At 41.7% G+C, this 26,831-nt stretch overlaps 2 protein-coding genes across 3 annotated transcripts in view; one reads left to right on the forward strand and one right to left on the reverse strand.

The window, feature by feature from the left end:
* Window positions 1-4,174, forward strand: PSMD10 (proteasome 26S subunit, non-ATPase 10). 2 transcript variants are annotated; one of them, XR_009275327.1, is made up of 6 exons: window positions 1-130; window positions 219-317; window positions 1,243-1,389; window positions 1,497-1,663; window positions 2,401-2,533; window positions 2,676-4,174. XR_009275327.1 is itself a non-coding variant. In XM_058813968.1 (5 exons), the coding sequence occupies exons 1-5, from the start codon at window positions 17-19 to the stop codon at window positions 2,827-2,829; spliced, it is 681 nt and encodes a 226-aa protein (XP_058669951.1). In that variant the 5' UTR covers window positions 1-16; the 3' UTR covers window positions 2,830-3,940. The 2 variants fall into 2 exon arrangements, 1 of the variants encoding a protein (XP_058669951.1); XM_058813968.1 differs by lacking the exon at window positions 2,401-2,533 and having other exon boundaries at window positions 2,676-3,940.
* VSIG1 (V-set and immunoglobulin domain containing 1) overlaps window positions 3,879-26,831 on the reverse strand; it is a 24,231-nt gene continuing 1,278 nt past the window's right edge. Inside the window, exons 2-7 of the mRNA XM_058813967.1 lie at window positions 24,511-24,671; window positions 12,260-12,458; window positions 10,625-10,780; window positions 9,846-9,965; window positions 8,984-9,110; window positions 3,879-7,575 (exon numbers count right to left, since the gene is read on the reverse strand). Of these exons, the coding sequence (XP_058669950.1) occupies window positions 7,392-7,575; window positions 8,984-9,110; window positions 9,846-9,965; window positions 10,625-10,780; window positions 12,260-12,458; window positions 24,511-24,671 (947 nt within the window). The 3' untranslated portion in view covers window positions 3,879-7,391. The remainder of the gene's footprint in view (window positions 7,576-8,983; window positions 9,111-9,845; window positions 9,966-10,624; window positions 10,781-12,259; window positions 12,459-24,510; window positions 24,672-26,831) is intronic.

Raw genomic sequence — 26,831 nt, forward strand, 5'->3', positions numbered from 1 at the left:
CAGGCGCGGGGGCAGCATGGAGGGCGCGGTGTCGGACGTGGCCGTGTGTAACCTGGCGTTCGCGGGGCGCCTCGAGGAGCTGCGGGCGCTGTTGCTCCGCGATCGGGCCCAGGCCACGCGGGCCGACCAGGTCAGCCGGCTGCGGCCCCGAGCGGCCTGGGGGCGGCTCCTGCCGGCCGCTGCCCGTCCTTGTCCCGCTGACCGCTTCCCTCCCGCAGGATCACCGCACCGCGCTGCACTGGGCCTGCTCGGCGGGACACACGGACGTGGCGGAGCTGCTGCTCGGGCTCGGCGTGCCTGTCAACGACAAGGACGATGTGAGTCTGAGGGACCGCGGGGCGCTCGGGGGCCGCGGGTGCTGCCGGGCCCGCTGCTGTCACGGTTTCAGCCGCAGAGCGGCTCTGACAGCGGCCGGAGCCCTCCCGGAGCCGCTTGCGCCGCTCCCTCCTCGCCCTCGCCCCCTCCTGCCGCCGGCCGCGGCCCCCAGGCGGTGTCTGGCGCTTGGGCAGGTCCCGGCTGCTCTGTGGGAAGTATTCCACATTTAGAAATAGGCGTGAGGAGGAGATTTCAGACCTGCTTATTGTCCCGGAATTTTAAAAGAGCTGTATTTATGAAGGAAGTTGCAAAACCAGGGGTGCTTGGGTGGTTCTTGGGGTTTTCACATTGCCTTTATCTCCGTGTGATCTCTCAAATATGTTGTGCCAAATCATGAAGCAGCCTGAAGATCTCTCACACTGGGGAAGGCATAAATAAAGCAGGTGCAGGTTCAGTGGTTTCACAATTGGAAAGGAGATGGCCTGCTCCTGTTCTAGAGGAAGAGTTGGAATATTTGTATCCGTTACAAAGCATCCTAAATGTCATCCATAAAGAAGGAAATGTCTCATCCGTTTAGAGAGTAGGATATAGGAAAAGTTGTTAACACTCTTTTCTACTACTGCTGTCCTTAAAAAGGCATTAGTGTAAATTCTGCAGGGACAAAGTGTTCTGCAAAGATACCATGCATTACTGCATAGCAGAAGTGATTTCTGTCATTTAACTGACAGCTTTTTCCAGGTACTGAATGCAGGGGTGTAAGAAGACATGAGCCTTGCATCTAGTGAAAATCAGTAACATTTTAGCTTTACACTGGTAAGAATATGAGCAGTGTGAGTAGTTCAGGTTTGTCTGGGTTATACATTATCAGGTTTTTTCATGCCTGAAACTCATGGTTTGAATAATGTGGATTTCTTCTTGCCTCTGTAGGCTGGTTGGACTCCCCTGCACATTGCTGCTTCAGCAGGCCGTGATGAAATTGTGAAAGCCCTCATTGCTAAGGGTGCTCATGTAAATGCTGTCAATCAGAATGGCTGCACACCCCTGCATTATGCAGCCTCCAAAAATAAGCAGGAGGTATGTTTGCCTAAGCTACTGGAGCTGGTGGTGTTCTTGGAAGAAGGATTTAGGTGTATTAAACCCACATCCTCCTCCCTTGCTCCTTTCTCTTTCAACATGCTCAGATTGCAATCATGCTTTTGGAGAATGGGGCAGATCCAGATGCAACAGATCATTTTGAATCCACCCCGTTACACAGAGCAGCAGCCAAAGGAAACCTAAAAATGGTACAGATCCTTGTGCAGCACAATGCAACTTTGGATATCCGGGACTCTGAAGGGAATACTCCTCTGTAAGTAATTTTTTATTTTTATTTTGCTTAATATAGAGTAATCCCTGTGAAATTCAACTCCATTACTTCAATGTCTTTTTCTTTCTTTAATTTTCTGTTGCTTCAAAATACACTCTTGCTTCACATCCCTGTGCAATTAAAAAGTATTTCAGAAAGTCATACTTAGTATTTTACCATAGTGGTCTGTGCATGCATACTTTACCTTGTGTTACTGCATCCACTTAAAGAGTGTAGAACCCATTTTGTATTAATCTGGAATACATTGGTTGTTGCTGCAGGGTAGAAAGTGAGCTAATGACATCAGAGTCAGAGGAAACTGGTCTTGCAGGCTGGTCTACTCTGTCCTGCCAAACAAGAACTCATTGCAGAAGCTTTTCTTCACTTCTCTAAAGAAAATCAGTTGCAATTGAAGTACAATCAACCCGGTTTTTATTGTCACCTTAGAGATCAATTTGAATCTGTAAGGGTAACAGTTACTTTGAAGTTGGTGTCAAAACCACAGTGGAATCCAGATTTTGCTGTGAATAAAATCAAGCAGTAAGTTTTAGCTGTACATAAACCCCAGTATGGCCTTGGAATGCACACAGTTCTTCCTAAGACACTGTGCCAAATGGAGAAAAGCATTTGCTGCGTTTGCAGTAACTCATTACTTTTTAGCATCAGACAATTTATTTCTCACCTTCAATTTAATAGAGATTGCCATTTTCCATTCTCACCATGGATTATGTTCTCTTTAGCTTTGCTGACTGCAGAGCCAAATCCTAACCCAAAGAACTGTCTTAACATTGCAAGGAGAGCAGCAGGAGGAATGTTCTTGAGTTGCTTAATGACAGCAGAGGGACTGGACAGCAAGCTTTGGAATCTGTCTAGGTAGTTGGCTGCTTGTGGATTTGTTGTTCTCAGATGTATCTCCCCCCAACACTGACACTGTCATTTTGACAAGGTGTAATTGTTGCTCTTTACAAGCTTGGACAGTTTAACAGTGGCTGTGGGTTTCTTGTTCTCACTGCAGCCATTTAGCCTGCGATGAAGAGAGAGTGGAGGAGGCAAAGCTGCTGGTGTCCCATGGTGCAAGTATTCACATTGAGAATAAAGAAGAGCTGACCCCTCTGAAAGTGGCCAAGGGTGGCCTGGGAGCCATCCTTAAAAGAATGGTGGAAGGCTAGAGGGGGCTTCACTTGAGTCTGTCTCCTGTTGCACTTCTGCTTAGGATTGCAAACGTCATATTTTGATAGTTCATCTGGGATGTCATGTATAGTATCAGCGTGGTAATGAAATGTTTTTATTGAGGCTGTCCTTCAAGTGCAGTGCCAAAACAACTCTTTGTACTTCCTGTTAATTAAATTGTTCACTGACTTTAAAGTATTTTTCAATATCTTGCAGTTTTCTTTCAGTTTACAGTGTGATGTGTGTAAATGTGGTATTCCTTCTACTTCAGATCCCAGTTTAGAATTATTTCTTTCAAGAAACAGGACCAAAAATGTTTTCACCGTTTAAATCCAAATTTGTTTTCTTCTAGATTCTTTATTTTTTCTCTTAGCTTTTGTGATTTGTGTGTGGGGTTTTGTCTGTGTTTTGTGGGTACTGATTGTCTTTCTCCAGATGATTCTAAGCTACACTGTATTTCTCTTTGTAGAATGCAGTTTGCTTCGTTACTTAGATAATTGTATCCATTTTTGCTACTCTTGGTGTATTAAGTTTAAAGCTTTTCTGTTGTTACTGGTTGTTATCCCGTTTTTCTCTGAGTCTTTAATACACGTATTTGATGAAGTGCACTGGACTGCTTGCAGAATGCAGGCACAGTTTCAGGGTTACCTCTGCAAATACACTGTTTTATAATGGATGGCTCTGGATACTCCTCTGGGATGTACTTCAACTTTAATTTTTTTCTTCTTGTTCCTTTTGAAGGTTTCTTTTTCTGTTCTCTTTGACTCCCATATGCAGCACTGACACTTGCAGTTTACCATCTTATTTTATAACAGAAGCCTGGTTTAACCTTTATTTACTCATAGCAAATCCTGATATTAAGTTATTACAAGGCAGAGCTAACAAAGTAGAGCCTGAAAAGTGACCTTCTGTCCTGATGTTGTTAAGATAATTTTTGACACTGGTGGATAGAGTTCCACTTGAACAAAGAATGAAATTCTGTGAAATAAAGAACTTTCCTAAACAACAGTCTTTTGTATTATAAAACTTTATTAAACTGACATGTAAGAAAACCAGTATTTTCTAAATATACATCCTATGTATGTTTGGGGTGTGAACAACAAGATGAAGCCCTGCCATCCGTTACACAGAATGCAAATGCAACATGTTTGCTCTTCAGCCTCAAGGAAAGGGTGAAATGCAAGCTGGCAGTTTCTACAGTTTGACTTGTAGGGATTAAGGTAATGCACTTTATTTTGATAAGCAAGACAGAAACAACCATACAAATACCTTCACCAAGGACTTTAAATGTATCTTAGAACACAAAATGCAGGTTAAATTCCACTGAGGAGACTCATTAAGAGCAGGAGGGATAACTTGCCTGTACAGTAAACTCTGCCCATGCAGACCTTGATTGAAGGAGGAACCTGATTGAGTAAATGTTTCTTATATATTGCACAGGCATGGCTGAAAATTTGATTGGAGAGCAGCTGAAGCTAAGAGTTCTGTGTTCATTCTTGGTTTTTGCATAGCAAAAACCCTGCTCTGTAGCTTTGTAAATCTGCTTCCTTAGGAGATGGTAGCTTGAATGTTGGCTTAGTTTCTGATGTCCATATAAATGATCCCTACTCCCTATGGCAAGATAAATGGGCCATGCAGCACAGACTGTTGGAGTATCTAAAGCTTATTCTGAAAAATGATTGTTCATCCTGCATAGCTCTGCAGGGTTTTAGAGCTACACACCGTGGATCAGTACCTAATTGGACCTGTGCTTTGCCAAGAGTATCAGTGGAGAGCTGGGAATGGTGCTCCATCCTTCTTAATAAACATTAGATAAACACCAAAATGAGAACAAACATCTGCCAGAAGGCTTACAGAAAACATCACACTATGGTAAGAAACTCCAAATACATGTTATTTTCCAATACATGTTATTTTCTTTATCTCCTTGCTCCTAGCAGCCTGTTTTGCTTCTTATTTTGCCTTTTTACTACCATTTATTACTCACTGGCAGTTAGAAGTATGAGAGGAGTCATTAGTCAAGATTGTGGTGAATTATTCCTTTCTTTTATGTAAAAACTTAAACACAACTTGAACAATTTCTACTTTTTTAACAAATATAAAAGCTGTGGTGTTCTAGGAAGGCTGTACTGTCTACAGAAGTTAGTGACAACTTCACCAGCATAAGCTCCTATCTTATTGTAGCAAGTTAGGTAAGGAATACCAGCAGATCAATGTGGGAAGTGAGATGGAGGAAGGATTAAAAGAAATATGACCACATGATAGAGTCCCCTCTTGAATCACAATAATGCTGCAGAGGTGTGGAAGCTGGAAAGGTGTAGCAGTAAGAACAATGTGACAAGAACATACATGCAGGAAATGGCTTTAGAAGAGCTAATGCAGCTAAATCAGTGACAAGAAGCCATTAATCTTTTCCTATGAAGGGCAACAGTAAAAGAATGCTTAGGAATGTCAGATAAAGTATTTTAAATTATTGTTGTCAGCCAAGCCTTTGGACCAATAATTGGTTTGAATTATATCATCAGGAAACACCTTCAGTAAGAAATAGCACTCAAAGAGCAGCAGGTAGTACTGACTGTTCCTTTGCTGTTTCTGAGTGAGTTTAATGTCATCATCCTGCAGGTTTGCACAAATTGGCTGTCAATATCAGATCTTTTCAGTAAGCTGCTTAACCTGGATGGCAGGATGGGAGGGAGGAATTTGGCCTGGCACAGAGTCAATAAGAGCTGCCTGGTTAAGGAGATTTCTGTATAGATCCCAATTTGAGATTTACCCCGGGTATTCTGGGGAGAGAGGAGTCTGAGGATCCACTGCTACAACGTGGCAGTTGGTATTAGCAAGGGTGTGACCCTCACAGACTGGCACAAACGGTTTTTGGCTAAAATAGTGCTAGAAGAATACCATTAATGCTATTTTAGTCTGGAATGAAGCTAACACTTTGATGGGACACACCTATCAAACAAAAATATTTGGAAGTCAGAAAACTGAGGAAAGAGCAATGAATACAATTATGCTTGAAGATCCAAAATAAATATTAACTAAGATCTCATGCCTTACATCCTTAAATATTTAATCCACTTTTTTTTTCCTTTTATATATATTTTTTAGAGTCACTATTTTGAAAAACATACTTAGAGCTGTAGGAACTGAAGCTGAAAATTTTAGCCCAGAAATCTTAAAGATAAATGTTACATATAACTAATGCTTATAGTCTAGGAACAGTCACCAAAGGATTTATGAATATAATGATCCTATGAAGGACTTAAGTGCCAAAAAACTTGAGATACCTGAGCCAGATATGTTTTCCTGCAGTGCATGAGACTGAAAGCAGTGTCTGCCTGTATCAGCAAGGCTGTGGGTCTGCATTTGCCTGAGCAAATGGTCCTTGAGCTTTTCTGGAAGGGTTATCTTTGCCTTTATGAAAAACTGAGTTTGTGTAACATTAGAAATGAGGCCCAGGGAGAAGGATTGTCTGGTGACCCAGATGTGTATGGTTTAATTCCCTTTTCTTCTTCCAAGGGGGCACTCATGGCTCAACTGCTGCTCTCAGTGTCATTGCTGGTGTGCTGTGCACCACTTACCTCCCTCTTGATGCTTTCATCTGTAAAAGACAGATTGCTACACTGGGATAAGAGAACAGAAGAAAAGTAGCCTGAGTATATTGCTTAGTGGGTAGGACTAGCCTGGAAAGAGATTTAAATCATCTCAGACAGAGGAAGCAATCAAAATTCGTGTGCTGTATAGAAGGCAGTGTCACTTCTAAGTTTTGAAAGCAACTCTATCTGTGTGTCATGAGGAATGTGCTGCTGAGTACCCAAATGCCAGTTCCATTAAACTGAAAATCAGAATTGCTGAAACAGACAGCTCTGGAACACTGGCACCCTTGGGAGCTTTAGGCCAAGGAGGTCACTGTTGACAGAATGTTTTCCATGTCAGGCAGCAACGGGGTAAAATTTTCCAGGATTTTTTTTTTTTTTTAGCTTAGGTGGAATTCAGACATGCAAGATTACCTTGACTCAGGTCTTAACATCTGTTAAGATGTTGACAGATGTTTCAGCATTCTGATGACAATAATGTAACCTGTTTTTACTTCTGATGTGCAAAATCAGTTCCTTGAAATACTGCAATGTACTGGCCATGATTACTTGGTGCACATGAAGCAGGCTGGCTAACACTGTTTCTGGACAAGACTGCTGTGGTTCTGAACTCTGTGCACACACAGCATTACTGGGAGTTCACTGGAAAGCTCTTACTTTGACAAATGCTTCAGCCCATTTCCTAATTAGTTTTGCAAAATAGTTTGATGTTGATGATACTCTTTTTATACTTAATTTTTTTGTGCAGTATAACTAGATAATAAAAGAAATTTGGTTCATTTTAAAGGCCAAATCTTCTGCTATTTACAAAGTGCCTGTGTAACAGACCCTTTTTAATCCACCCCAGTGGGTCTCAATACAAATGCCTTGAATACAAGTTTTAGTCATGCTTGTATGTTAATTCAATGACAACAATTTTTGTACAAAGGGGTCCAAAGGTGACAAAGAAAACTCTATTATAAACTCTAGGCTGTTTCTTCTTTTCCTGCTTCTTGCTTCTCATCATTTTCAGGTGTTGCAGGAGCTGCTGTTTCCTCAACACTTGGGTATTCATTTGTTGCATTGCTTGATGGAACTGTGGTCACAGGAATGTTTTCTTCATTGGGTACCTGAACATAGTCTGCATTGGATTGTTTCTGAACCATTTCTCTGCAGAAAGACAAGATTAGGATTGTGATCTCACATGCTGAAATCTCATGTACCCTGGAGTCTTTCAAAATAATGAATCTTTGTATTTGCTATCTGAACAGTGACTCTGATGTTATGATGACTGTTTCAAGATAGTGTGAAAAGGTTACACCACCACTGGTCTGAGACAGAAAGACTGACAGCATATTAGCTAGAAAGACATCTGCATTGCTGGTTTAAGTGATCCCATTAGAATAAAATAGATTTTAATATGTTTAAATGTTGTGCCAGGGAAGTGGAAACTGAGTGCTGGCAGCATCTGAGGAGTTATAGCAAAACCTGCTGCTTCATGTGAGCTTTCTGGGAAATTCCATGTAGATCTGGGGTCCCATTGAAGTGCATGAAAAATGGAGTTCAGTCAGAAAAGAATTATGAAAAAACTGAAATCTGGAAAGGTAATATAAAATATATTTTGTATTTTAGAAAATATGGAAATCTAGAAAAATATTAGTAACAGGTATTAATTCCTTTTATCTTATCAAAACAATAATCAACCAACTCCCAATACTGAAGCACTTTCACATGGTAAAAAATATCAGATGCTAGTGGATTCATTCAATGCAGTAAGATTTATTAGGATCCAAGTACAAAACTAGGTGTTAATGCTGCATCAACTGAAAGCAGAAATCAGGGGCATGAGCAACTGATCACTGGTCTGGGTTAGTAGAATTCCGTATTAGGAAGTCTTAAACCTGTGCTACAGGGAAGTCACAGTTTTTTTCTGGCCTCAACTGTATGTAGTTATTTAGCATTTTACATCAATGGGCTGAAAACAGTCTACACAGTGCATGAGATTATCCCTATTCTGAAGATTTGGCAATTTAGGGGAAAAATGAGCAACCAAAGCACAGAGAAGAAATCTCCAGGACAGGATCAAAATGGACATTCTGGGCTCCATTCTGTTGTCTAAACCTTGTGTTTCCTGCAATCTGAGATGCCTGGGAGTATCCCAAGTGTGTGTCCTGTAATTTCAGATAGCACTGACCTGAGCCCTCTGTGTTTAAATATTAGTAAATTTCCTGAGGTGACCCTTAGCTGCTCTTTCTTTTTTTACTTCCTTGACCTGCTTTTAACAGACCCCATTAACTTTAACTCTAAAGAGCTGTTTTTATAACTTGCCACTTTAGTTTGTGTTGTTTAAAAACATTTACTTCACTGTTTCAGATGCTGCTAAGTGGAAGCTGCCTGTTAAAATAGGGAAGAGGGCAATGGCACCTTCTGTTAAAAGACCAACAGGTAAAAATCCCCCAAAAGCAGATGTTCACTCTGGAAGTTTTCTCAAAACTTGTATTATGCATTTCACTTTAGTTCTTTACAGCAGTGCTTTACAAAAATAATTGTCTTAAATGAAGTAAACAGAAATTCTTACTGCATCTCATTATTTGATGACTTCCTATTTTTTGCCTTCTTGGTTAAGACCCAGACAATAATGCAGATTATAGCAGCTGCCAGAATTGCTCCAATCAGTGCTCCAGCAACAATACCACCATCTGAATCTGCAAAGAAAAAAAAAATTACTTTTTATAAAGTAGTAGTATAGCAAAATCCCATGGAAATTTAGTGCAGGAGCCTTTAGCAGAAAGAAGGGATTGGATTCAAAGAACTCTTTGCAGGAGGGTGGCCAAAGATGCTCCAGGAAAGTGAGAGCCCTGTGCTTGGGTGGTTTCTTACTGCCTCCTCTCTCACTGGGTAGCTCCCCATCCCAACAAACTCCCTGTTTGTGCCTGGCTAAGGGAATTATTGGGCTGTAATACTGACAATAGCTAAAAGCCTTTGCTTTTCAATCATTGCAAACACATCCTGAAATCCAGGCTGCCTTTAGTTCTGTCTTTCAGCTAGTGGTCACATCTCCAGTGCCCCGATCCTTGCATTGCCACATTTCACTGATGGTTGTAATTTCTGGGGTGGGGAGACCTCAGTGGGGCTGTTGGCTGGAAGAAACTGCTCAAAACTCCTTGTCTGTCTGTTCTCAGCAAAGATTCTGCAGTCAGAACCAGGTCCAGTTCCTGCTCCTTGCAGGAAATTAAGGTGAGGATGTTAAATCAGTTTTCTAGGTCGTCATAAAGCCTGGGCAGGCCTGGATGAAAAGTCCAGAGCTCTCCAAATCCTGTTCTGTTCTTACTTGAAAAAAATAAATAAAAAATCTAAGCTTCAAAGTTGTTGAAGAATTTTCCTGCAAGCTGTGCATGTCCTCCCTCAAAGGTGTGATTGCTTTGGTGTGTTTTACTCACGTTTTGCTGTTAGGTCCAGCTCACAGGTGCTGTTCCCCAGCTGGTTGCTGGCTATGCACCGATAGTAGCCAGTTTCAAAGGTGGTGAGGTTGCCAATGTAAAGAATGCCAGAGTTTGGATCTGTGACAAGTGGAGAGCAGGTACACATTACTGTTTTTTATTCTGTAGAGGCAAACAGTTCTCTGTAGTGGGTAACAAAGAGCTATTCATATATTAGAAAAAGGGTTCAGCAATTATTGATTTATTCGTGTGGGTTTTTATATTCTTTAAAATAAAATATTTACCTTCCTTGAAAATTGCTCCAGTGGATTTTTTAGGGGTGTATTGGAAGCCCCTACTCTGCCAACCAGTCTGGCTGGTGTTTTACCCAGACTGATTCTGTGGTTGTCTGTGTAACTCCACAAATGAAAATGTAACAGGTCCAGAAAATTTCTGGGAGGGAAGGATGTGCTAGTACTTGAATGACAAATTGATTCAACTTCAATTCACTCAAAATTTCAAGGGAAGAGAGATGTAAAGACATATATATTTCTCTCATTTTAACAATTTAAAGGCATGGACAGGACTTCAACTTTTTAAAATATATATATATATTAAATAGTAAAAGCATCCTGTGGTTTTGACTGCTGTCAGTTGATTTGAATAAGTAAAAATACAATCCTGTGACATTGACTATTGGAAGAGAAGGATTAATTTTTATTAGCCTGTGTGATACACAGCATTTGGATTGCTGGAATTTCAGATTCTGAACATGGTGTGTTAGTCCTCTGGTTACATACCAAGTTGTTCTCTCACAGGCTTGAGGGTGTTCTCATCAACTTTGTACCAGTGGTAGGTGGGGCGAGGCAACCCCTCTTCACAGTTGCATAGGAGGTAGATCAGATGGCCTTTCTCAGGGGTTCCTTCTACTTTACAGAAAGGTTTTGATGGTTTGACTGTAAAATGAGAACAGACAAATCAGGAGTGCACACCTGGGCTGCAAACATCCGCCCCAAGTTCTGGTAACAAGCTGCTGTGAGCAAAGAGCTGAACCCCATCTACAGGTTTCCATCCAAGAGCAGAGTCTCAGTTATGGAACTGACCAAAGCCTCTCCCATTAAAAAAATTGAGTAATATTAAATATATGTACATGGCCTAGAATACAGTTTTATTGTCTTTCATTTGCATATTAACTGTTAGGGAGGTGTTGAGACTACAACTGTCAATTATTTTCATTGTAATGGGCCACTCACTATTCACCATACAACATTCTGCCACAAAACAACAACATTTTCTTTTTCTTTAGAAAAAGAAAAACATTATTTTTATTTAGACGTGGCAGGCAGGAGCTTTGCCACAGAGAGGGAGAGGATCAAGTCCCAATTCTTTCAGTATATTAACAGTTGTGAAGGAAATAAATCAGTTATAGTTCTGTTAAAAAATGTATCCATTTTTATATAATGTCCTCACTTTGCACAAAAGGGAAGATTCTGTCTTCACTTACACCACTGTTTTTCATTTCCTACCTCCAGAAATGCTTTTGTGGTTCTTTAGAGCACTGTCAAGGGAAACCACCAGCAATGAACGTAGCCCAAACCAACTTTTCTTGGTTTTCATGTAAAAAGCGTAATCCTTTATTCTACTGCTCCAAGATTTACTATTTGTTTTGGGAATTTTAGACAGTAGTGCTTTGGTTTTCAGGAAATCAGTTTACATGTATTTTTTGCTTATCCCTGGAAGATAGGCAAGTGCTACCGAGTTCATCTGCTTTTCACACTTCTGCTTTGCCTGTTCATGGTTGAATTATTGCTTTCTTTCACACAAAACAAACTTTGTACTACTTTCATCCAATAAATACTACATTTCTAGAGGTTTTGGGAATTGATGTGAGTCAGAACTCTTGGGCTGTGCTGCTGCCTTTCCCTAGATTTATGCAAGTCACTATGATAAACATTAGGTACAATTAGCAAAGTTTTGGACCATGCTGGGGCTGCATGAAGTGGTTTCAGTGAGAAGTTGTCACTCCCAGCTAAAATGGTGTTTTATTTTAACCAAAACTAATATTACTTTGATTTCCAGTATGAAAAATGGAGCAAAGCTGGGTAGTTCCAGCCACCCTCTTACCTGCTTACAGAAGGGAACTTTTGCAGAGCACAAAGTGACTCTGAAGGGCAGTGTTGGGAGAGTGAGGTTTGCTGCAGCTGTGGAGTGGGAGCAGGTGAGCTGTGGCTGGAAGCTAGAGGGCAGCCAGGCTCTGCTGCCTCCAGAGCCCTTGGAAACTGCAGCAGTGACTCAGGGAGCTCCCTCTGCATCATGGGCCTTGTTTACCACAGCCTGTTATTCCCTCTGGCCCTACGTATTTGGAGCTGTGAATTCAGTGTTTCATAATATGGGATGGAAAAGACAATACAGCAATAGAGAGGGGAGGCACTTACCCAGCACATTGACAACCACAGATTTTTGACTCTGTCCAGCATCACCCTGAGGGCTGAAAACTTCACAGGTGTAGGAACCAGTGTCTGAGGGCTGCATGTTGGAGATTGTTATTGATGCATTCCCTGGACTTGTTGAAGCTGTTATCCTGTTCTTAAATGCTCCATAGGAGTAAGACTGGCCTCCTGAATAATAATAGATCTGTGATAAAGAAACAATTGTTAGTTTAATAGCAAAAGATCTTGCTGCTTTGTTTGGTACTCAGAATATATTTGATTTCTGATTAAAGCCAAGCAATGTCCCCCCTTTTCTTGCCTCCTCCCTCAAGAAAGCAGAAATGAAAACATATTACATTTGAATACATACTTCTAAAGGTCCTTAAAAAACAAGCTTTTCAGAAATGGTATTTTTAATTGTGTAATTGACAGTGGCTAAATCTTTGTGCATACTCCAAGCACAGACTGATGCAATTGCAAAAACAAAAGCAAGACCACTGACCATCAAATGACGATTCTGTGAAAAAATGCTAAGTCATGCACAGTGAATAATGGTATTAAGTGAAGCACTGATAATTTGTAATAGCATTAATAAGAGGCTGAGTAGAAGATTATGAGAAGACTATATGTATCTGTCATTGGAAAAAGTGAGGGGCTCCAGAGCTTTCCAGATACAGAATCTGGAAAGGATTCTGTAAAATTCCACAATCAGAGGACTGAAATGAATTCACAAGACAAAGGTCTAAGCAAACAAGGCACCTGATCTTTTGGCAGTAAATTTGAAAGCCATGAGGATGCAGTACAAGAACAGAGCAGAGTCATCACACATGCAATTATAGCAGCCATGCTGTTCTTGTTTGTGTCATCAGCTTTGGCAGCAGTGTCATGGACTATCTTTGCTTTTTGAATTTATATCAGGGAGGAAGTAAAGAACACCTGCTGGCCTCAGTGCTTGGGGAGTTCCTATTTGGGATCAAGAAGTTTCCCTTTTACTAAATAGTAAAAAAATGGTTTGCCAAATGATAGGCATAGTAAGGATAAATGTTTCTAAGTTATGCAGCATTTCCTCCCAAATAAAAATTGCTGATTTAACATTGACTGATTTCACTGACTTCAGTAGCATCAATTGCCCTTAGCAGCATTGTGGAGTAGAAGTGGCCTCATAAGCCCAAGCTTGTTGTTTGCTGAGGGAGAGGAGAGGTAGAATTGTGCTCACTGCAGAGCCTGGATGGCAATCTGAGCCTTGGGCCCTGAATCTCTTTAGGAGCGGCAATATCTCATCTGCCCTGGGGTAAGTGTAGTAGTTCTCAAGGAGCACCTGCCCTCTGTCCAAGCTAACTCTGCTCTGAAACCAAGATCTGAAAGAACAAAGATGTGGAAAACTACGATTCATTAATTGTTTTCTGAGGTGTTAATGATAGTGTTGTATAAAAATGACAGTATTTGGGTAGGCAATATGTTCCCCTGTGTCTACATACACACCCTAGGCAAAGTGAACACTTCCAGCACACTCAGTCACTTCTCTAAACTTGTGAGAGGTGTCCATATAGAATTATAGGTTGTGAACCAAATAGATCTAACATTGTTCCTACTGGCAGTATTTCAGAATCATCACTGAAGTTGAACTAACAGCATGTTTTAATGGAAATAGCAGGAAAATGCTTGTAGGAAAAAGTTTCACAGACTCCTCTTCACAGGCCATTCTCACTTGACTGGTATCAAAATTTCCTTTTGGTCAAAGTTCCCTGCCTTTTAGGGATACTGCAGATCCCTGATGAGAAGTACAATTTGCTTTACTTCACAGATCAACTGATTGCATTTTGAATTAAGAATATTAATTCTTAATTCTGTTTATCCTCCCTGATACAGTGTTGACTGAAGTCTTTAAGAAATGTTATCTAAAAGCCTTTATTAGCTTAAAGCAAGGTACACTCCAAAACTGTCAGAGCACGCCTGGTTTATGCAAAGATATGGCTTTGGAATGAAGGTCAGAATCAGCTTGCACAGCACCAGCAGCTCCAGGGCTGCAGCTTGGCCCTCTCTCAAGAGCAGCTTTGCATACTCCTCAGCCAGACTTTATCTTTCCCTGCCCCAGGATTACAAACACCAGGTACAATTGAGGCAGGGCTCTGAACACCAAAGCATTCCCAAGGTGTGGAACACTGCTGGCACACTGGGGAAGTGTAAGAGGTCAGCTCGATGACAGACCTGGTTAGAAAGTGCTGAAGCTGGATACTGCTCCCAGTTTCCACTGAGTACATGCAACACCATTGGTTTTAAAACTGATTTTGTGCATTGCAAATGTCTGGAGATGGAACTCTACTGCCAAACCAGAGTCTGGATGGACACACTGTATTCCCTGGGGAAGGAGAGTGTTCAAAATAGGGAGTTTGGTTTAAACAAATCACTCATCTAAATTTGTCTACCTGAAATCACAAAAGCACACAGGCCACATTAGTCTCATTCTACATTTATCTGAGTGTGAGCAATAGCTGAGTATTATTTATCACTGTTTCTTGCAAGAGTCTGAAGTTACAAGAACCGTGAATTCTGACTTCAGCCTCTTCTGAGGTTGATATCCTGGATAGCTCTCAACAGTGATGGGCTGGATTTCCATCTCCTCTCCAGCTGCACTCTTGGAGTAGGGCAGTGAAAGGGGTTCCATCAGCTCCTTACACTAATGTGACATTAAGCTCTACAGCGATCTAAATGAGGTAATGTGTGTCTTGCTGCAGCATGAGAGGAGTGTCAGGCCCATCATACCCTATTAAAGGCTTGGTTGTTGGACAAAGGGACTAAATTCTACTCAATCTACCTCAGAGTGATCTGGAATTATGTGAGAGTAAAGAGTAGCAGAAGGGGTCCATGGAATGCTCATTTAGACACAGCCCATCTTCCTGGGAATAAGACTGGCACTGCAAGTTGTAAATGCAGTCAGGGCATGCCAGTAAACCCTGCAGAGGAGCAAGTGCTCCTTGGTGTATTTGACCTGGAGTCAGGGTGAGTTACATGCTCAAGTCCTCATACAATGCACTGAAAAACTAATCCTGTGTTCTCTCTTTCTGAATCAATGAATGCAGAGAAAATATTTTGTGTATGCTGTTCAATCTGAGGCAGGTGTCAGCACAGCAGAGATTATTTCTTCTCTTCATAGATTCAAACAGAATTTCTTACTGGATCACTTTTTGTCAGCCATGGACATAAAGCAGTGAAACATTCTCAGGCAATGTGTTCAGCTCCTCTGCAGGCTCCTGCCTGTTCTCTGTTCTCTCCTGTTCCCTGCTTATCTCCCTGGCTCTGGAGTTCATTGCCTGAAGGAAGGCGGTAAACACCAAAAAGGCTGAATAATGTTCTGATTAATTGCTGAGTGTATCTCTTGTCCCAGAGGTATGATTGGACTGTGTACACAGGAAATTTCATTTAAGAGGAATATGTTTCAGTTAATTGGCTGTGAATTCATAGTCCATTTTAAACAATACACTCAAAATGGATATTTTAAACCCTGGTTCAAAGTGGTTTTATGCTGTCCTTGAAAAGCTGGTTTTTTGCTTTCAGAAAACTGAAATGAAAATCTTTGCAAAAGTGTTTCTGTTTTGATTCAAAAGTAAAATATTGTTTCCTCTCGAAGTTATGAAAAACTTTCTGGTTTTGGGCAACTGCCAGCTAATGTTTTCTCCTACAGACACACATCACTGACTTTTCTTTCCATATTATCTAAAATGTATGTATGGGAAAACTGTATATTTAGGCAATGGTAGACTTCTTCTGGAAACCTTTTTAATCTTGTGTGATAAATATATTTTAAGTGCATCATCTTGAATGCAAAAAAATACAAAAGAAATCTGCTATACTTCCCTTCAAACAAGCTTTTCATGTCCTCAAGCAAATCATGAGCAGCTGTAGTGAAGTTGATGATTTACCAGAGCAGAAACAATATTGAGGGTGCATTAATGGTTGTTGCTTCTCCTTACCAGCGAGTTTGTTCAGGCAAGTTATCATATAATGGTGCCTTTTCACATTTCCTGGAAGCAGCTGCCTGGGTGACTAATCAAACAACTGACAGAAGAAGGAGTGGAGATTGTCACTTCTAAAACTGTTGTCCCTAATAACTTCACAATCTGAGACACTGGTTCCTGCTGAACAGCGCAGTCGCCCATCTGTGACCTCAGAGAGGGCTGCAGTTTAGTTGGTTGTTCAGCCTGTGGCCAGGCAGTGCCCAGAGCTGCTGCCCAGCCATCCTAACCAGGGCTGTGGTTACCATTCATGTCCACAGGCAGTTTCTCCCAGTGATGGTGTGGAATATATTTGCCTGCAGAGGAAGGAGTCGGCAGAGCTGAGGACTTTGAAAAGCTGCCAGATGTTCAGCAGAGTGTGTAGAACCCACCTACAGGTTTTTGTTGTACAACTTCCGTAGAAAAATCTTCCTTCGGGTGTGAAGGGGGTGTGTGAAGAAGCAGGCAGGAAATTAGAAGAAACACGCCTCTCTCTGCTTCTCTTCTTCTTTTGGCAGGACAAATGTATACTAGAATTTGTGTAAATATGTGTCTTTCAGATGGCTTTGGATGGACTCCTTCATAATTTCCAGGTCAAGACTCCTCCCATCCCCATCTCCTGGAGTCTCTGCATCACAATGCTCTACATGCCCAGTACTTATGGATATCAAAGTGATGAGATGCACTTTGAGAGGCATTAAAAGTGTCCTACTAATCTCCACAGAATCCTGATTTCCTGACTGGAGGACACTTTCAGGACATGACCTCTTTTCCAGTACCTGCCTTTCCACCACATGTGAAGCTCTAGGATCCTGTTGGATGATGTTTTTCTGATGGATTCAGTGTGTGACTCAGTCTTTGCCTGGAGAGCTGGAAAGCTCCAGCATCCAGAGGGCCCTGTCATTGGGCTGTCATTTTCTGTTTGACATTTTCTCAAGCTACTAGAAAATGGAGGATATTAAGAATTTCACTTGTTTGAGATTGTGATCTCTTTTTGAATTCTGAGGACAGACAGAATTTATAAAATAACAAGGAGAAAAATGTTCAACAATTCCTTAAGCAACTTACCATCTAATGAGAGAACAAATGCCACGCAGTCAGAGTGTTAATGAAGGCCCAAAGCTCAGATTCTGAGCTTAGCTAGCTAAGAAAGCAAATGTTCACACATGTGTTGGTTTCTTTGACACATCACATGACTGAGTCTGGGCCCAAATCTCTTCTTTCATCCACAGCTTCTTTTCACACATTTTTGTCAAAACTCTGATCTGCAGAAGGTAGTAGGGATATCACAGGGATATCCCTTACTGGGCTTTTTGCACAGGGAATTGGAGGTATTAATGATGACAAGTGTCTTGTCACAATAGTGCACTGGTAGAAGAAGAAAGGAAGGGAGTCAGAAGCCTTTAGAGGATTAATCATTCAGCAGCTTTAACTGATGCAAATATATTGAAGGAGCAGCTCTTTCATGTTCTCACAGTATCATTCTTGTGGCTGAACTTTTAGTGAATAATTCCCATCGAGAGCAAATGTGTTTTCTCAGTGCATTTGGTGTAACTGCCCTTCAGCAGTTATTATTAGATGTCAGTTTACATTAGGCTGTCCCTGTACCTCATGGTGAGATGGGAGCCCTGCTGCAGTCAGAGAGTTTGGAATGGATTAGGGCTGGAACACTGAGCTGACAGCAGAGAGGAAGCTGGTTCAGCTCAGTGTCCTTGGTATCCATCACATCTCAAAATGGTTTTATATTCTAGAAAGGAGATCCAGGATGATTTTTTTTTTCTATGTAAATATGTAGCCCCAAGTTTGGGCTGCCCAGTCTGGCTCACATTCAGCCCAGAGGATCCTTGTGGTGCACACACCCAACAGATACCCTTTGGGTAGAATATTCCTGAAGGTGCCAGTTCAGCCACCTAGAATAGGTGGGGAGGAAAAACCCCCACACAAAAGCTACATCCAAAATAATTTTGACAGACAGAAAAAATGCAATAAAAAATAGAGTGAGTTAAAAATTCTGGATCATGCATCCAATTCAACTTATTTCAGTCATGTGCGGCTTTTCAGATTTCAATACAGAATATGAATACAGGTTTCACAGTAGCACACATCTAGTAGATGCTATTTAGCTCTCTTTCCCCCTTAAGATTATGGGGATTGTTTTCTTACCTTGTATCTCCAGCTACATCTTCCCCGTGCATCTGTCACATACACCGTCTTTTGACAAAGACTGACTGACTTTTCATCCATACTCAGAATACCATGGCATGGGGAATGCTGCATTTGAGTAAAAATGTGCTGATCTGAGAGTTAAATGAGACTTTAAATGTTCCCCCAAAATCAAAGAGCCATTTCTCACACAGCTCCCCACCTACCATCCGTGCTGATCACGAGGGCAGGTGCCTCATGTTCAGTGCTTTGTGCAGAAAGTACCTCAGGCCTTGTCAGCCACAAACCAGCTTATTCCTAAATTCTACCTAAAATTAGGCACATTAAGATTAAAGTCTAATGTTTGCTACAAACACCCCAGTTACAGCTTGATTATTTTCTTCTTGTCTGCACTTTGTGATAGCCACAGGCAGTGCCCATGGTCCCAGTGACACCCAGAGTCACTGCAATGGCAGTGACACGTGTCCCATGGTCCCAGTGACACCCAGAGTCACTCCAACGGCAGTGACAAACACCAGCAGCTCCATCCCTCTGCTCTGCAGGTGCTGCCTCTGCTCCCCATGGAGCTGTTCCTTACAGTGCCTGCTCAGGCATCCAAGTGCTAGATAAAACTCAGTTCTAAACAATCAGCTCTAGGCAAAAGGAGATGCTTATGGATGAGAGAGGTCCTTTCTTTGCAGGAAGTGTTCCTGCACTGTCTCAGGAGGTGCTTCCCACAGGCTCATCTTTCTCATGGGCTGGGATGGACTGCTCTGCTCCCAGGCTGGTGTCCCCTGCAGCACTGACAGCTCTGCGGGAGCATCTCAGGTGTCTTGCAGCTCAAAGTGTGTGAAGGTGTTCCCTGAACTGCTCAGCCTACATGGAGGGGAATTTGTTCTTTCAGAGGCTTTGATGGAAACCCCCACATACAGGGCTGTCCCTTCTCTGCCTCTCACCTGGGGTGGCCCAGTGCCCATGGCTGTGCCTTGCCTTGTGCTGAGCAGCTGAGTTGTGCTGCTATTGGGACTACTGATCATCTGAATTTGGGGTGTCAGGGTGGAAGGAGCTGACACATCTGTGCTCAGGTCACTTTTCTTGTCTTTCCTCCTTTGGGCTTTCCCTCCTTGTCCCCTGTTGCTGACCAATGTGCCACAAGTTCATGTTTTTTGGAGAAGATTTTCATAAGAACTCTATCAATAATTCTGTTTTGCCTAAAAGTAACAGGCATCCATGACCTTTACTCATATGGTGAATTTAAAATTTCAATCAAGAATCCTGCCCTGGGCACATCTTGGTTGGCCAGGCAGTGTCCCTGAGCATTTCAGTGACTTCAGCTGTGGGTGGCATGGGGTTCAGGAGTTGGATTTGGCTTTGCAAGGCTGCAGCCTCGCCTGTGAAGAGTCAACAGAGGCTTCAGCTTGCAAACATTTGCTTAGGTGCTTTACACTGGGCCCAGCCAGGTGACTCAGAGCATGAAATGAAGCACAGATGTAGGTCTGAGCAGGAGCCGGGCTTTGCCTTATGAACCAGGCCAGGCTGTGCTGGACCCTGGGTGAGCAGAGCAGTGTTAGCCTCAGTTTGTGGATATGTAAAATAGAGATCACTCAGTGCTGGAAAGTTCTCAAGATCCTTGGCTGGGAGTTATTATTTCAAACTTAAATGCAGCATTAAAGGGCATATTGCTAAGGGCTAAATGGGAAAAATAAAAAGTTAAAAATATGTATGGCATCCTATTTTCCATGATTTTATACTTACATTATTAAGTTCAAGTGAGGGAAATTACTTCTACTAGAGAAACTTCTCAGGAAAAGAGCAGAGTTAGGCTCATTTGGTAAAAAGTTTATGTTTACCCACTAAAGCTGTGCTGTCTTCAAAGGAGTGCTGTGAACACCTGGCTCTGTTTGCTTGCCTGAGCAGCCTGGCTGTGGTGGCTGCTCCCTGCCCCTGGTGTAACTGCCAGGGCTGGAGCTCTGACACCTGTGGCAGCCCTGGGGAGGGGGGACAGGGCAGGACAGGGCAGGAAAACACCCCAAGATGGGAAATACCACAACATGCAGGGGATGGAAACACCACAGCAAGCAGGGGATGGGAAAAACACCACCGCAAGCAGGGGATGGAAACACCACAGCAAACAGGGCTGGGGAATACCACAGCAAGCAGGGGATGGAAATGCCACAACAAGCAGCAAAAGACAAAACCAACCTCACCAAGGCAGTGCTGGGAGGCAGATCTGCATCAGTAGCAGGGCTGCAAAGTAAAGAAAAGCACAGCCTGCCCTTCTGGCAAGGTAAAATCTGCTGCTGAGCACTTAGGGACATTAAATTAACACTGACACTAGTCCTGCTCCTGGCATTGCTGATTTCACTCCAGGATTGTATCTGAATTTATAGATCTCAAAACGTAAATCTGGACTGTAAGTGGCAGTGTAAAGTAAAGGGGTACCTATGGGCTCTGCTTTTTATATGTTATGTCCTAAAATCTAGTAATTTAACCCTCCCATTCATTAATGCTTAAAGCCAAAATCTTCTTAATGGTATAAATTTGCCTTAATTATATATAACATTTATAAATGTACATAATGTTTACAGCTTGCTGTGTTACTTGTTGCCACTGTAGAAAGGGCCATGATCTCAATTGTTTAAATAAAGAGTATTTATTAAAATCAATATTTTTCCACACATATTTGTTACAGAGAATATCTTCTCTGCTTAATCTTATTATTTTCAGTATAGTGCCTGTGTGAATAACATGGTCATCAAGACATCTAGCATTTAGTAAGATGTCAGGAATATTTTAAAATTTAGTAGGGGGGAGAAGATGCATTTTCTGTAACTTTTTACAGAAATTGTAAGTCTCCTGTCTTCAAAATATTTGGCAGAATTTTCCAATAGTCAAAAATGGAATTTGAAAATGTTATCCAATTAGTTGCTGAAGAAAAGGGCAAATTTTTAGTAGAGCCAGAATTTTCAACAAAATTTTCAGGGCAAACATATGCTATTTACAAGGAAGTGTTTGGTACTTTGTTATATATCTCATAAAACTAAATAATTTTATTCCAATTAAAATTCAAGCTATTGTTCTGGTATTCAGTAAGATATGGTGCCAGTCTTTCTAATATAGTTGTGTTTACCATTTTACCATATTAAATATATTTTTTCATTGTATATTAGTATTGTTTTACCTAAACAATGAAAGCCAAAGCTGGCAACCTCCTCTATTTTCATGCATATGTTTCCTACTTGGAACAAAATGTGAAACTCAATTCAGCAATGTGCCAAGCCACCAGGGCAGAGCCAGGTTTGTAGAGAGATTATCTTTTTGTTTAAACTTGTGAGAGGAAAACATGCAGGCTTTCAGGCTCCCAGTCCTTTCTGAAATTCAGCCTGAAATAGAAATACCAGCCTCATTCAGAGGGAGGGTGAAAATCCAACTTTATGTTCAGCTGTGTGGTGTGATTTCCTAAACCATATTTTCCAGAAGCAGTCACAAGCCTTTCGTCCAGAGTTTGCATTAGCACCATTAATTTTATTGTGAATAGGTTGAAAATGGGAAGGAATTGCCAGGTGGTGGTGAAAGGATACAGGGTCCAAGACTGAATCCAAGACTGCATGGGTTGCTGAAGGCGTTTTAAAAAGAGCAGTGCCCAGTCCTGCAGCCTCCAGGGACAGCAGCAGGACCCAGGGAGCAAAGGAGCCCTCTGAGCCTCCCTGCCAGCCCAGGAGAGCTGCAGGGACAGGGGATTGTGCCTTGCTGTTCAAGGAGAGGGGGATTAGCACTAACCCAGGGCCTTCTCACACTGAACTGACTTTATGGAATGAAAATGCAAATCACCCATCGCAAGCACAGCCATCCAAATGTGTGAATTTGCCGTGAAATGAGTTTCAGATGGGGGAATTCTGCTGCAATTTTCCCCAGCAGTGCTTCCCATGGATCTTTATAGGCACATCTTTCCCTGTGCCTGCAGTGAGAGCTGCAGGAGCCAGGAGGGAGCACTGGGGGGATTGATCCATAAGGTTTCCCTGACATCTGGTAGTCTTGCACTGGTTAGTTCTTGTTGAGTGTATTCTGAACCACCCACAGTATTTTATGATTGTAATTTTCAGGGGGTATTTTTCTCATCATTAGCCACAGTTTACAAATGATTTTCTCCTCCTGGATCTCTTGAAAGTGTGTGATTCTCCCTCTAAAATACTTGTAACTGCAATCTGCTTATTTCTCTTGATTGTGACCAGAAAAAAATATGGTATTTAGTGTGTTGCAATATGGAAAATTTGCTGCCAGTAGAACAGAAATACTCTAAACAAATCTGGATGAGATGAGCTTGATTCTATGTCAGTGCTATAATTCCCACCTGAACAAGCAATTATAATTTAAGATGTAACATACTGGATCAAAATTGTAATATATTGTATTATATGCAACTTAGGAAACTTGTAGCTACCACCCTTTCAGGAATAATTCTTCATTTAATAAAATAGTTTTAAGTTGAGGAAAGCAAACAATGAGTAACAACTACTCAGCTACACAATCAGCTAAGGTGTGCCTACATCAGTCTTTCATCCAGCTGGAGTCAGAATTTGGGATGGGCCCAGAGTTTGTACTTAGCACTGATACAGGCTTTATCTGTGGCTGTGATATACTGCAGGTGAGTGAGCAGCTCTGTCTTGGGTTAAATTGCTATTTCTTACATTTTGACTATTGCTGTTCAATGCCAAATACATTACAACCTGCACATTCTGCAAATTGCAGGCTAATTCTGCTGTAATTGACAAACCAAATGGAAGGTACAGCTGTATCAGCAATGGCAAGCCTCCTACTGAAATACTATTAGGAAATAATAATGAACGGGACAAAAATATCCTGAGTGTAGACTGTGACACTCCTCTAAGTCAAATCTCTTTACATCAACTCTCAGTAGTAATGCCAGGCAGGAGGATTGAGCTACCAGAAAAAAAAATATGTTAGCAACAGGATAAAAACAATGGGAAATGATTGTTCCACAAGCACAAGCCAGGGCATGGAAAAGGAATCCAAATAATCTTCAAGGATTCAGCAACACTTCTAATCAGGATTTCTTCTTCTAAAAGAATGTGTTGCTGACTGGTCACCACCTGTCAGGCCTGAGCTGATGGGAGCTCATACCCTGTGTTATGCTGGGAATGAAATTCATGGGTTCATTTCCCCACCAAAACATAAAATTAACAGATAGTTCTTGAGGTTTGGGCAGCAGTGTGAGTACATATAGGCAGATCCCATCTCTGACCCCTTCCAGGCTGACCAGGCTGCTCTGCAAGCTCCTTACAGCCACACGACAGGCTCAGGCTCAGACCAAGTCACTGCTGCTATTGGTGTCCTTCCCAATCCTCTCCATGCTGATCCTCCAGCCTACACCACAGTCCCATTATCCCCAGAGTGTGATATTGTTTGGCTGTGCAGCCTTTTGGGGTCTCAGGAAGGGCAGGGCCCATTTGCCCTTGACCTGTAATTGTTCTGTTTCCACAGTGACAGCCATGGGGTGCTGGGAAATACCAATGCAAGTCTGAGTGGCAAATTTCCTGCTATGACAACTTTCTGCAGAGTGCTGCCAACACTTGCTGCTCAATTTTTTCACAGCCCACCATCATGCACAGCTCCTCTCACTGAGCTGCCAAAAGGCAGGGCCTGATCAAGGAGCTCTCATTTGACCCTTAAATGGGGAACAACACATTGTCATAGGCAAGGGCGTCTCACCAGGAAAGCAGCTTTCACAATGGCAGGAAATATCTGCCAGACAAGAGAAAAGGGAGCTGGTTCAGGAGCTGCAGCCCTTGTGTGATTTTTGGACACCTGGTCTTTGCTTCACATTTCCTGTGTGACTCGGAGCAAGTTGTTTGAGTATGTGAATTGCTTTTGTACTTTCTCATCACTTTGTGAAGGCAGTCAGGCATGTCAGTGGGAGCTAGGAGCCTAGATAGTTCATCTGCCCCTACATTTCCCTGCACCCCAGTCCTTAATCTCTAGGTTAGGAACCTCAACATTACCTGGTCTGTAGTAAGGATAACCCCATCTAACATAACAAGACCCTTTAAGGACTTAAGGATATCTCAAATATAATTTCATAGTAATAACAAACAAATGTCTTACGGTATGCAGCTGGCTCTCTTTGGCACTGTAAAAACTCCACTGAATAAAGAAATTTCCCAGGGTTCCAGGACTGGTGTATGTGCAGAGGAGAGTTGCATTTCCACCTGTAGTGACATTCACTGTCTTCTCAGGGACTGTCACCACGACCCCGCTGGTGTGGCCTGTGGGCAGGAGAATGGACAGATCAGCTGGGGCTGCCTGGGAGCCATGCAGCAATTATTGCTCCTGTGTTACTGAACAAACTGTAGCATGGATCTGGCTGTTTCCTTCTCAGCACAGCTTCCCTTGTGCCTTGTGTGGAAATTTCAGAAATAACAAGATGGGCCTGAGTAAAAGCTAGCAAGCAACTTAATCCCCCAGAATGCTCTTGCCCTCACAACAAATAATATTCTTAAAAAGCAGAGTTCCTAAACCCCTACTTGTTCTCGCTGGCTGATACTCATCTTCTCAGTAAGAGTCTGTGGTTAAACTGAAGATTTTGTCTGTACTCACAGTGCTCTCCTGTGCTTGCAGTCTCATTCACAGCTGTGTCTACCCCTCTACCACCCCTTTCTTGCCCTTTTTGGTTTTTTTTGCCGTTGTTTCATTAGATATCTGGTCTCCTCCACTGTGGAGCATCATCACCTCCAGTATTCTCACTCCATACACCCTTTATGTTCCGACTGGGACTCAGTGGCACTGTTAGATCCCTCAGGCTGGAGCCCAGCAGCTTTTCTCTGCTTTTCTTTACCAATTACTTTGGTTTTGTTTAGGTTTCTAAGAGTTTACCTCCAGAAGCTGTTTTTTTTTTTCCCAATGCTATTACATTGGAAAATCAAACTAAACTTTTTGGAAGTGTTTTTACTGTGTGGGTTGTTTAGTTCTTTAGTAACTCAATCAACCCTTTTGGTTGAGCTCAGAGCAGAAAGGAAGCAAACACAACTTGTGAGCCCTTCCCCACAGTGCTCTGATCAGCCTTGACTACACAATCACAGTAATGAAAGGAATCCAGCACCACCTCAGAGTATTTATCTGTTTCTATCCTCTGTGAATTACGAGCCATGATGACACATGACAGCAAAGAGAGAGCTGTCAGAAAAATAAGCCTGAATTTCAGGTTATTGAGTCCAGTTTGAAAGCTAATGTCTATAGATTCAGACTGAGAATGTTCTTATTTTCAATGGGATGGAAAACATTAAACATTTTTGAGCTTTTTATGCAAAAGAGGCAAGGTGAGAATTTCATGTTATAATAATTTTCTTGTGGGTTTATTGCTTATATTAATGATTGAGACAAAGATGTAAAATATTTTTCTCAGTGCAGGATCTGTGCATCTTCTGTTGGGGTGCTGCTTTTGAGGGTTTAAGCAGAATCTGCAGTAATACTAAAGAGTATTTTGCTGAAATTACCAGCCCTGTGTGAGAAAACATTGCTTATAAAAAGAAACAATCTATTTTGTCATTGCAATATTTAATACCTAAAAATTACAAAATAGATTGTTTCTTTTTATAAACAATGTGTCATTTTATCTATTAAATATTGCAAATTCATGAGTTAATACAGTATGCAAACCTATCTAAACTGTTTTCCTTGTTTGATGGCTTCAGTAGTAAAAGCTCACTGCAAGGAAGAAGGGAATAATATACTTTCCATGTTGATGGTAGCTAGGATGAAAATTAATGGGTTTAAACTACAACAAGATTTATATTATATGTGAAGACATACAATACAGTGTCACAGGAATAGCTGGAGCCTGACCTAAATGTGTCAAAGCTGCCTTGGGGAAAGGGGATCCCAGGACTGGCTGCCAGTTCTGCTTGTCTTGTGAGTTCAGCAGCTTAATCCTTACTGAGATCTAATAGAAAAGCTGTGCCATCTTATTTTAGCTATCTCAGTTCACTGCTCCCAGCTTTAAGAATTACTGTTGGCCAGAGGATGATTGTTTCCTGCCACAGTTTACATGTATTTATTTTCTGCTCTTTGCAGGATTAAAGGTACTGTCTTTCAACACAGTGTTATTCTGTGAAAACATCAATTTTCCAGTCATCTGCTCCACATATTTTCTTTATCATTCTCTGGTTTTAGAGTCAGGAGTGCCACAGAGTCTGACTGTTAAAAGATTTTCCAGAAGAAATTAATTTTTGCAAAAATTACTCCACAAGGCATTCTAGTTTCCATAAAACTATATCTTGAAGAAATACATTTAATTGAAATAATCTTCCCTCAAGTAAAAAGGCTGCTTAAACCAATGCTAATTGCAACATGGGTCTTTTGACTGACAGCAGAGTGAAATAGAGCCTGTTTCCTCACCATGAATGTTAATGGCAGCTTCACTTTGCATT

This window comes from Ammospiza caudacuta, chromosome 14, assembly GCF_027887145.1.
Source record: "Ammospiza caudacuta isolate bAmmCau1 chromosome 14, bAmmCau1.pri, whole genome shotgun sequence".
NCBI lineage: Eukaryota > Metazoa > Chordata > Aves > Passeriformes > Passerellidae > Ammospiza > Ammospiza caudacuta.